Source organism: Aptenodytes patagonicus, chromosome 3 (genome assembly GCF_965638725.1).
Source record: "Aptenodytes patagonicus chromosome 3, bAptPat1.pri.cur, whole genome shotgun sequence".
NCBI classification, from domain to species: domain Eukaryota; kingdom Metazoa; phylum Chordata; class Aves; order Sphenisciformes; family Spheniscidae; genus Aptenodytes; species Aptenodytes patagonicus.
This window is the reverse complement of record NC_134951.1, coordinates 77,300,029-77,312,177: the sequence shown is the minus strand read 5'-3', so window position 1 is coordinate 77,312,177 and position 12,149 is coordinate 77,300,029. Positions and strand designations below refer to the sequence as shown.

The window sequence follows — 12,149 nt, the reverse complement described above, 5'->3', positions numbered from 1 at the left end:
TCCTCCTTCTCCTCCAGTTTTAATTCTTGGCTCTTTTTTTCCTTCCTTCTCTATCATCTGCCTTCTCAAAAGGTAGTAGCCTCCTTGCCTTGTAACCTCTTCACCTTCACCATCATTCATTCCCTTACCTAGCCTACAACCACACATGAAAGTGGGGCCAAGAGTAAACTGCCACGAGACGTTTGTTTCATTTGTTCCCTCAAACAGGTTTTGTCAAACCTCATTCTGAAAAGCTTCCTTCTCTAATTGTTATTTATCGCTGTTGATTTTTCGGCACCACCTTCCTGCTGTGGCCTACAGTCGAACAGGAATCTCAGAAGGTATGTTTCCATTTTGGCTGTAATACTCAGGTAAACAATAACAGCTTGCATTCCTAACATTTTTCATAAGAATTGCACAGCTCTTTACTACTCCTTACACTATATACTGATCTATGAATTAACATAGTTAATGTTAATTATTGAAATAATTTCATGTTCATCTTATTGAAATATGATGTCCGTGCAACAGAATGTATATGAATATACATTCAACATATATATATATATTCATGTGTGTATATATGTGTTGAATATATATTCAACAAATATAGTGATATGATTTCAGACAGGAAGGGGAGAGTGCTACCATCTCCAAGAAATACTAATTTAGAGAACAGTATGATCATACTGAGCTGTTCAGGAAGCTGAGTTCTCCATTCCCCTCACAAGAGTTATGAAAGAAGGTAATTACCACAAACAATCAGGATCTCACTACCCAGGCAATATCCAAATGACACATAAGCACTTCTCTCCACAGTTTGCTTCACAAGATGCATTTAACAAATAAGTTTCAAAAAAAGAGAAAGTTGTTTTATCAGTTCACATCATGCTTCTGCTAGCACAGTTTGTCACAGGAAAACCGTAATATTTTGGATGCCATAAAACAACAATGCAAGGAAACAGTTTCAGAAGTAGAGACAGATGACAAGTTTGGAGGAGTACTGTAGAACTCGTCTATAATTTAGAGCTGCTATAAAAGGGCTGAAGATTGAATTCTCTCAACTTTTATCTTCCAGAGTCATTTAATAAAAAAATAAGTCAGCCAATGAAATACTTTCATTCAAGGTAACTGATCATAAACCGTGTTTTAAATAGAAAACAGTTAGTATCACTTACATGTTCTGTTACATATTTGCAGAATGTATATAGCTAGGAAAATGGGCACTGCTTGGGTGATGAGCAGAAATCATTAACTGGATAATCCTCAGTTAGTCCATTTCCACCCCTATCTTTTCTTTCCTCATGAGTTTCCTCTGCCTGAAGCAAGGTGCATCAGCCTCATGGTATGAGGTACGTCCAGGCAAAACATGCCTTAGTCTCATCTTAGCCCCTTCATCTCTGCTGATGGATCAGGCTCCTTGCATCTCCTTTGTGGTAGTTACATGACTCCGTCAGACTCAGAAGAGCTGGCCCAAGACTTCTCACAAGTACAGGACGTTTGTGCCAAGAACGAAAAAGCTTTCAGAGTCAGAGGCAGGACAAAAATCTGGCATACTACGTGAAACACTTAGTCTCCCCTCCCTCGCCACAACAGGCCAAGCAAAGTCCTTTCTGGATTTGGATCCCTGGAGCATGGGGACTTTCCCATGCCCAGGACAGCGAGTTGGGCAGGGTGTTAGCTCCAGGCAGCGACCAATAGCACCACAGATCAAAGACCACCACTTTCTTGCTCTCTCTCTGGTCCAGGGCTGTTTGTGGTTGGTTAGTTTGGGAGGAAACAGAGCACCTGATGAAGGCAGTGGGACCAAACTCAGCAGAATCTAATTCTTCTCAGTGCATCAGAAATGTGTTATGGCCCTTTCTAATCGATTACCTTCTGTTCAAGGCACCAGAGGGAAAAGATAGAGGCCAGTGCAGAGAGAAGTGCCATGAGACCACATGCATGCAGAGTCTGGACATGTCTGCTCATGACTAAGCTGCTCATACCCACACCAACTTCCTACTCCACTTATTTCCCCCACAGGTCCCAGTTATCTGCATTATCTGAAAGGCTACTGCACCTTTGGATCTTCTAAGTGACTTCCTAAGAAGTCAGACTCAGCAGCCCATCCCCACAGAAACTCAGCTTTATTAGTCACTTCTCAAATGCACAAAGCATTTCACAAAGTAAATTACCAAAACTGAAGGCCTAGTCCTGAAGTTTAGTTTCTGTACCTGAAGCTCAGAAAGGTCCTATCTACAAGCTGGGAAGGCTATCCTGACTGTGCTGGGCAACCACGTCTGTCAGGGTGCCTCTACATCACCGCCTGGCATGGCACAAACAGAGAACGCCCAGGGTTTAATTTGCTGCAATCCAACATGCTTCCAGGACCACAAGTGCACATCACATCTTTACCAGCAACAAAGCGTGCAGCGCTGGCCAGTCCCAGGCACATACCACTCATGCAGAGATTGAGCGGCCAGAGGATTTTGCATGCCTGTTACAAGCTGGATGCTAGGAGGGAAACAGCTTGAAGCATACCAGTGTTGAGCGTGAGGGCATACTGCAAAATCCCTAGGGGAGCTGCAAGGCATATTCTCACCAAAGGGAACCCTTTGGTGCATAAATTGTTCATGTAAATACATCTGTCCCCTTACACTGACTAGTCTCCCCAAGCTTACCCAAACCTTGTACAAAGACTTCAAGATACTTAAATAAATCCCTCATGACTCCACCAGTCTCCAGGGTGGGAATTCATCACAACTCCCATTTAAACGCCCTGCTCAGGCACAGCAGCTGTGTGCCTCCTCACCAGTGTTTGCAAGACAACAAGAACACCGGTCTCAGAACCAAACACTGTTTTCTCACACAACATCAGACCACTGGGCAGGTTTCCAGGTACTTTTCATATGAAATAAAAAATTATTTGGGTGAAATTTTTTTTTTTTTTACAGTCAAGAACACATTGTGCAGCCTCAAAGATTTGGGGGAATTTTAACAGCATTTCAACTTTTCTGTTCCTAGAGCCAGTAGTAAAGCAAAGAAAATCAAATCTGGTTTCCACTTGCCTGTTCATCTTTGCAGAAAAGAAAACAAGCACAAATGCCCTAGAGGCCATGAGAAAGGGCAACAGACAACAGGAAACACACGTTTTTACAGCCCAAACCACTCTAAATTAGTATTTTTCTTCATCTTGTTTTGTATTCACATTGTTCCAAGTGGCAAAACATTGGTTTAATTATTTATTTTTGGGAAGCAAATACACAATCATTTGAAAACATGTAAAATTCAGCCATAAAAAAGGGTAAGTTAAATATCTGAACAGCACTGATCCCCCCATTAATTGATCATGTGGACTTTCCTAATTAAAGAACAAAAGGAATTTGGAAGAGTATATTAGAAGATACAGGTCCCAGTTTAACCGATAGGGTAGCACTCTCTTTCCGGAATGATTTTATTTAAATTCCGTCTTTGTGACTTTTCACAGCAAAAATGTTTATCTAAAAGAGAAACTTAAAAATAAGTTTCTAGGCATCAAATTATAAAATCCCATTGCTTTTGCAACCCACCTGTTGCTCTCTCTACTGTGGATGGTTGTGCAGTGGAATCCACTGATGTAGGGAACTGCTGGAGAGCAAAGCAACCAGCAGCCCCGCTTACAGCTCAAGCCTCACAGAGGGCTCTTTCACAATCTGCGTGACTGCACGTATGGCTCCTGGTTTAATGCATATGAAGGATGATCAAAGTGGCATATGAAGGAAGCTGGCTGTACAAACAACCAAACAAAAGATTAAAACCAAAGATCTCCACATAATGATAAATGGCACTGGCAAAAGACGGAGACAAGAACGAAACAAAGGAAAAACAGACGAAGATATAGTAAGTCAGAAAAAGATGTCCAAAGATCAAGGACTGGAAGAAGATAAGCAGGGACTAGAAGAGGATCTTCTGAAATTTGAGCTAACGACATGCAGTAACAGAATGCAAAGAAAAACCTTCAGTTACTGTTTTATTACAGCTGTACTGCAGAGATGAAAAAAGTATAATCCAACAGTCTGCCAACAGCACAGACTCGACACAGAGGACAACTGCACACAGATTGCATAATGTTCTGGAAGAGTCACACTGGTGAAATTACCAGCTTGATCCTAAAAGATAATGAGCGAAATCTAGGCCAAAGGAATTTCTCAGCACCATTAAGTGTGGTGAACAAAAAAACATGAATGAATGGAAAAAATAAGATTGCCTCTTCCAGTGTCTCCGCAGAGCTCTTTGCAGCAAAGCCACTTAGTGTACTGCTCAGCCACAGCTCTCCCAGCTACCGGCTTGTTGCATACCTTGCTGGAATCTTTTTCTGCTTTTTGACTGTGTGAGGGAAGGTATGTAGAAACTCCAGGGCACAGCAGCGGCTGTAGAGGTGCTGGGTGTCTCATCCCTGCCTTAGCCAGACCCTAAACCACAGGTGTATGACTTCCAAACCTCCAAACCCTAGCAAGGTCAGCGTGTTTCTCAGTTCACTGCTACCTTTGAAAAACCACAAGGCTACTTGGATGACCTTAGATAGGCACATTAGCTTCAATGGCAACTAAGAAATCCAAACAGCAAGCAGCCAGGCAATTTTCAGATCACCTACTTTCAAGTAAGTAAGAGCAAAGACTTACTTATTTAATCTGTCATAAATTTTGCATGAACCAGCAGGCTTTACACATGTCAAGTCAAAATTTTAAGCATCCTAAATATTTTAAGTAATTACAATTGAAATATTAAACGAGGTCCTTTAACAAGGTAAATGAACACCTTGAGTTCGCGCTTAGAAACTCCCCCAGAAGAGTTTAATAACATCATAAGCACTATGAGCGCTCCGGGGGCAGAGGAATGGGGAAGGGTTGAGGAATAGAAGATTTTTTTTAAAAATAGTAATAGAACAACAGGAACTAAAGGAAACATACGGGAAAAAAAGTCTCCGAAATGAAGGATTTAAAAGATTAAGTACTTGCTAGCTTCCTTATCTTTCATACCAACGTTAGAATGAAGAAAAGCCTCAAGTCCTATTTTAGACCCGATTCTCACCCGATTCAGTTACCTGAATGTGCTACTGCATGGTGTCATTATCAGACATTACTCTAATCGGACTTCCATCACTACACTTAAAATATTCAAATTTACTTACCCTTTATACCAGATTCTGCCATGAAAGTCTCCCTGCTGCCTAACTGTTTGAACGAAATTCAATCTGTTGTCTTGAAACAGGATCTGTCTCAATCCCACCCAGGCTGAATTGCTATCGATTGTTAAAAACCAGAGAGGTGGGAGGCTGAGCTCCCCTCGCTGGAACTGAGCTAGGTCAGGTATTTTGGCGGTCTGAGTCTGCCACAGGCTCTTAGACTGGAGTGCCACCTTCCTAAAGTCTCAGTAAAGCCCTTGAATAGCTGCCCTTTGTTTTTACACCTTTGACAAATAACACATTTTAATTCTGTATGTCATGTACTAACCCTTACTCATGTGCTTAATAAACATACACTTACTCTGCTGTTTAATGCTACTTTTTCTGCTGTCAATAAACTGTCTTCCCTTTAGATTCTGAAAACAGTAGGTGAATTTCTTGTATTACTTAAATATTTAATATTACTATAAGACAAAATTGTTCATTTGCCACACCTAGTTCACTAATGCCTTCTTCATGACTGGTTTAATTTTCAGAAATGCTTCCTTGCATTTGCCAGCCCAAAAGAGAGATCAAAAAAGCAGAAGACCATTTGTATCATACACCACACGCTTATTTTCTACCAGACTTAAAGCAGATTGTTTCAACTTCTCATTTGGTAGGGCTGATATTTATAACCAAGGAAACAAGTTTTAAATCTATTAAAATCCAGGTTGAATTCAAGATTTTTTAGTTTATTAGTCTACTCCTAAGAGAATTCTTTTTATAGATTTTTTTTAATTATGCCAGAGTTAGAACTAAATGGTTCACAAGAAAGCCCTCCTCAGCGCTTAATGCTGTTAATCAACAAGGCTTTTTTTTTCTTTTTTTTTAATCACAGATGGGAAAATAAGATTTTTCAAAGGCAACTTTCAAAAACGTGTTTTATTTCTCTCTCAAGGTCTGCTTAGGCACAGGTGTTTCTCAGTGGGAGCTGCTACCGTACTAAGAGTTTTTAAACAAATGCCCAGTCTAATGATGTAGATTAAGTCAGAGAAAAGCAACTAAAAGAGAATTCAGCTCATGTGAAAAAGAGGTTCTTCTCAGACAGATGGTGGAAATAAGAATAAAGGAAATGCAGGTAACAGAGTAATGGCTGATAGGAACAAAATGTATAATGTAATACAGTCTTCCTAACTGCTTTGAAACTCTCTATGGCATTGTACTGTATATTACTGATTGTTACTTTCTACCATACCAGAAAAGACTGCTGAACTATAGGCAGGAAACAAGCTACATCAAAACAGTAACCGTGGCAAAATCCTAACCAAAGTAGCATCCTAGTTACTTTACTTACTTCTCAGTGCTTCTCGCCACTGAAAAAAAAATTCTCGACCCATACTGCACGCTGCTGTCACTTGGAAGTGAGGGCAGGGAGTGAAGTGGGAGATGGGAAAAAAGGCAAATAAATAAAGTATTTGCATAAACAATGCATTTATTGTAATTTTACCGTTATAACCACAAATGCTTTAATTAGGGTCTTAGCAGTCAGAGCTGGCCCCTGATTATCCCTGCAGGTAGGAAATGACACGTACCTGCCAAATCCAGAGGAATGCATGTGTACAGACTTATTTTTATTCTTCTAATTTCGCAGTTTCATGGGCAACTCTCCATTGTTTTATTGATCTCCGGTAGCCTGCTGGTTAATGCTGACATACAGATAGGAAGTAATGAAAAACTTGCTACCAATTATACCATAATCCACGCTAAGTCTGTGTCTTGAGGGAGTTGAAACCAAAACACCAGGAGCTATTGTACTTTGTAAACAAAAGATTCTCTCCATTCATTAAAGAGGTATTGGGTAGTAGATTTCAAAGTTATCCACTTTTACTCATAAAGTTTCCTCACATCAGAAAGGTGTTAAGGCATCTAGCATTGTCCAGGAAGCAATAGCCTTGCACGAACAAAATGCATATCATGCACAATTATTCAACTATCCACTATCCAACTGCCCTTTATGTTCCTTCCCAGTCACTACCCACTTCAGAACAAGACTGGGATGGAGGAAGCAGGTAAAAGCCCTGGATTATTTTCAAAAGCGGAACAGATTACACTACATACCGATGAAATGTGCAAGTAGCTGCAAGAAACTAGGCAGCCACTGGCTATACACAGGTAAAATGGCGACACCCAGTGGGAGCAATACTACATAAAATATCTGCATTAAAAGAAGTATGAAGAAATGTTATCCCCTCCAGGTTTTTTTTTTTCTTTTTTTAAGAATAGAACTGCTATCTAGTTTGGGGATCTGTAGATTAGCTTTGGGAAAGAAAGAAAAAGAGATGCATCTCAGTTACAGAAGAATAATGTTGTATCCAACTGTATTTCTCCAGAATGGCCTCAAAGAATTTTTACGTTGCTTTATCCTGCTATGGCTTAGCCCCAAGTATTTTTTTATTCTGTTACAATCTCTCCAACTCAAATGGCAACTAGGTATTAACTTCCCATACAGCCTTTAAAGAATCTCCTCCATTAAAATAAGAAATTATAGCTGTTTAGTTCCACAGAGTTGAGGCCAAGAAGTGAGACTGTTTTAGGTTTCAACACACTGACACTTTAAAAATGAAATTTTCATGTGCCTTACTATCACCAATGTTTTCAGCCAATCAAGTGCTCGACCCTTGAAAGCTATGAGCAAATTTTACTTCTGATATTTTCACTTATTACAATATTGTGAAAACTTTTATTACTCCATAAATGTACCAGTCTTTTTGAACTATCATCAGAAGCGTACGTTGTCCAACAGATGGCTTAGACTGTAACTAACAAGCTCACAGGAGCACGAACTGGAAATGCTGGGAGGCCAACAGAGCAAGTCACAGGCTGTGTAACCTAACCGTTTCTAAATCGAACCGTGTTGCATTGTTTTGGGCCCCTGAGAAACCACAGAGAACAGCACAGGTAAGTGCAAACAAGACACCTCCCTTTCTCTCCTCCCCCCCTCCCCAAAACTAGAGATGGGGTTTTTTGGATGGAATAAGGCTCTGCTCACCTGTACGCATTACCAGAATGTAGGTTGATCGTGCTTTTCAGCTTTAGCTGGCAATACTGTATCTGTCAAGCTTCAAGCAAGCACCAACTACATCAAACTAATGGTGACGTGAAAATGGATCAACGTTTTAGAATATAAGCTTGTACTTTTTATATATTTTTTTCCCCCTTCTCAAAACGTAAGGCGTCAATAGACTGTACTCCATCATCTCAAAATACAGTTTGGGGCATACCCTTAGTAACTCCTCTGTCCTTTTATGGAACATGTATCCTGTACAGTACCTACAGTTTATTTAGAGCAGAGTAAAGGGGAAAAAAGGCATAGATGAATGTTCAAGCATAAATTCACAAAAATAAATTCAAGCATAAGTTTCATCTTGTATTTATTTAGTTTTGACAGTAGGCACAATATACTTTTACTTTCTAAGCTGAAAGAGAGACATATATAAACCCAGTTCTGAAGAATCTACATCAAAAACAAAGTACACAGAAAGACATGCAAGGATGCAGTTGGGGACAAAAAAAAAAAAAAGGTGTATACATTCATTTTTTTTTTTCTAATGGGTAAACCTATTTCCAGGTTCTAAAGCTCAATGTAATCAACCTGTTTTCCACAGATACTGTAGCACAGTTAAAAACCCTCCTGGATGACAGGCCTTTCAGCTGAGCTCACGGCAGGTAAGCAAAGTACCATCCCTGAAGAAACCTCACTTGGGCCAGAGCACATAGAGAAATCACGTGATTTGAGCCAGAAGAGCCCAATGGCTTTAAGTGACAGGCCCTGGATGTGGCATCATCACCCTGGGACAGCAGAGGTAAGCATCTGACCCTTCAGGAGCACAAGAGAGTCTCCTCTCCCACCTCATCCTCCTAGAGAGGGGAACTAGTTCCCACCAGATGCAAGCAACAAGCCAGCAACCCTCCCGCAGGCCAAGCCTTGCCTGAAGGCTTCCTACCAGACCACCTGGCAGAACCCAAAAGCCACAGAACACCGGCCCGTGACTTGTGATTCTTCCAGCCCGCAGAAACAAATAACCTTACTTTATCTTTCAGTTTCCCGATTGCATTGGAATGGCTGTAAGGATGAACTAAATTTATATTCAAAACATATGATACAACATGTACTGTAGTGTTATAAAAATAATATGCATTACTAGTGGAATTCTCACGATGTATACGAATAAAAAAATTGGGAGTAATTTTCTTAAATATTGCACATTTTTTCACAGCCAATGTATGTAAACATCTGACATCCATAACTGGAGTTTCTCTGGTTACAGATGAATGCCTCAACTCATAAATTTAGAGCAAGTATCATTCTGCACCCTCCTCTATCCCTCATGACCATGTCTTCAAAACTGCAGATGTTCTGTTACTGCTAAGTGTCTCCCAAAGCACGTTTTAATTCTAAACACATAGGATACTAAAGAGCCAAAGCATAGCATTTGCTTATCACCAAAAAAAAAGTTCTATTCTTTTTTTAAAAAAGCTAGTGGTCTTTTCAAACTGTGATTTTTTACAAGAATAAACAGATGACAGCCAAAACTTTTATTGATCTACAGTTGGAAAAAAAAAAATCATTAAAACCAATGACATAAAAAAAGACTGCAAGATATTGCTTAATTATTGGATAGAAAAACATCCTTAAGGTCCCTTCATGTAATACATGAAGAACAATAAATTTCAGGGTTTAAGCAAATTTAGTTCTTTCTTGTAAATAACAACTTAGAAAAAAATGGTTGATACGAATGACTAATGAAAAAAACCCTCTGCATTTGGATGGTATGCCCGTTTGTTTTTTATCATTTTAGCTAAGCAATAAGCTCAAACCACCGAGCATTCACAATGACAAGAACAAAATCCCACACAGGTTAATCCTAAAACTGCATCAGTAGCACTACTGCCAAAACAGCCTATGTTTATTACTCAAGACACTATATTTGCTAAATGTGCTCCCAGGTATGGACAAATACCTTGAGATATCATTACTTCCAAACTAGACAGTAACCATCACCTTACAAGTGCAGATTCTCTACAGACTGGAACACTATTATTATTTCTATATTCTGTGTGGTGAGGACCTCTTTATATACCAGTATCACTGGCATATTATGTACAACTTGGCAGCTTCAAAAGAGACCCAATTCTGCTTCCTTGGACAGATGCAAAGATTTTTATTCCATAAATTCACTTTTCCTGCATTTCTGCAAAAGAAAAACATGGTTAAAACAGGCAGAATATACTATTTATTTTAGCTGCTAAATAAAACAATTACTATTACATGGTGTAAATAGCACTTCATGTTGTAAACTTCTGCGAATGTACTATTAACACGTAGTCTTTTATTAGTATAAAGAAAAAACAAATGCAACAGCTATGACAACATGCATGTTTTAGTCTATGTGACAGAATGGCAGTTTAAAAGTGTGATACGTATTCTTAAAACGGGTGAAGAGCAACTGCTCTACAATGTGTTATTTCGGTATATGGATTATAAAACTATTTTATAAGTTAAAAAAAAACCCCTCACAAACTACCGAGTCATCTGTCTTCCTTTCACCAAGTTGGATCCATTCCTCAGTGACACGAGGTATACTTAGAGCTTTATTTGACTCAGCATACAATTGTATGAGTGTTCTTTTTCATTTATTTAAATTAAATATACTAGAACAGCACATGGAAACTGACTGAAATTATTCAACATTTGACAACACAGAACAGGAGAGAATCATGGCGGAAGCACTACTGAAACAGCAAGAAGGCTGGAAAAGCTCTGATAGAACTCTTCCCTGGGGTTTTTTTCAGCAATTCCAATGGCAAAATTTACCAGCCTGAAAATGCCATCGTGACATTTCAGCTTACTGGAATAAAGTAACAAATCACACCTCAACACCTAAGTAGGAAATTCCGAGTTCTTTACTTCTGGGGAAAGAAGGAAAACAAAACATCAGGACAGTCGATGCCTAAAGTAAGAAAAAAATAACGAGTCTGTTTCAAGGAACTTTTACCAACCGAGACGAGCAGCTTCCTTCTGCATCCGCTCTCCTCCACCACACGGTTAAAAAATGTTTTTGTTAGGGGTGCTCGTGTCGCGTCACGACACCCTAGGAGGTTCTACCTGCCTTCCCTGCCCTCCGCCTCGGCCGACACCCGCCAGCATCAAGTTCAGGGTACGGCCCGTTTGACGGGGACGCCGCTCCGGGGCACCGGGCAAGGGGCGGAGCCGCCGGCGAGGCAAGCGATCCCTCAGGGAGGAGAGCTCCCACCTCTGCTGCGCCCCCGCAGAGCCGCCGGGCCCCACCCGCTCCCACCAGCCGTACCGCAGCCCACCGCCCGGGCGGCTGACCGGTCCCGGCCGCCCCGGTCCCAGCCCCACGGCGCGGGGACAACGACCGAGCGCGCGGCCCCCGCCCGCCGGCCGGCGCCTCGCGGGCCGCCCCTCCCTCCAGCCAGGGCGGGCGGGGCAAAGGCGGCGGCCCCGCCCAGCCGCCGGCGCGCGGCCCGGGGAGCGCGGGCGCGCCCTCGCGGCCCGAGCGCCGGGCGGCGCGAAGGGGCGGCGCGAAGGGGGGCGGGCCGCCGTAGCCGCGCGCCCGTCCGTTACCTTCCCAGAGGAGGTCGCCGCCCTGCCGCCGGAGGAACTTGTACCAGAAAGGGCTGGAGGCGTCCTCGTCCGGCAGCGCCACCTCCGCCAGCCACAGCGCGGGCTCCCGGGCTGGCAGCGGGGCGGTCGGCCGCGCCGGCTTCATGGGCACGGCGCGCTGCGGGTCCCACTGGCCCAGCTCCGGCCGCGAGCCGGCCACCAGCAGCACGCCGCCGCCCTCCGTCATCCGGGCCGGCAGCACCAGGCCGAAACGGAAGAGCATGGCGGGCAGCGGCCTCCGTCTGAGGGGAGCCTCGGTCCGCTAGGCCGCGCCGCCGCTAGGGGGCCGCGCCTGGCCCGCACTTCCGGCCGGGGCCGGGGCCGGGGGCGGGGGCAGGACGCCGTGCGGGGGGC

General features: G+C 42.5%; 1 protein-coding gene across 2 annotated transcripts in view; it reads right to left on the bottom strand.

Annotated features, from left to right (window-relative positions):
- The window catches only part of EPM2A (EPM2A glucan phosphatase, laforin), a 52,628-nt gene extending 40,599 nt beyond the window's left edge, over nucleotides 1–12,029 (bottom strand). For both annotated transcript variants that reach the window (XM_076333916.1, XM_076333915.1), the window contains exon 1: nucleotides 11,757–12,029. In XM_076333916.1, the coding sequence (XP_076190031.1) occupies nucleotides 11,757–12,018 (262 nt within the window). In that variant the 5' untranslated portion in view covers nucleotides 12,019–12,029. The remainder of the gene's footprint in view (nucleotides 1–11,756) is intronic.
- Nucleotides 12,030–12,149: the final 120 nt, after the last annotated feature.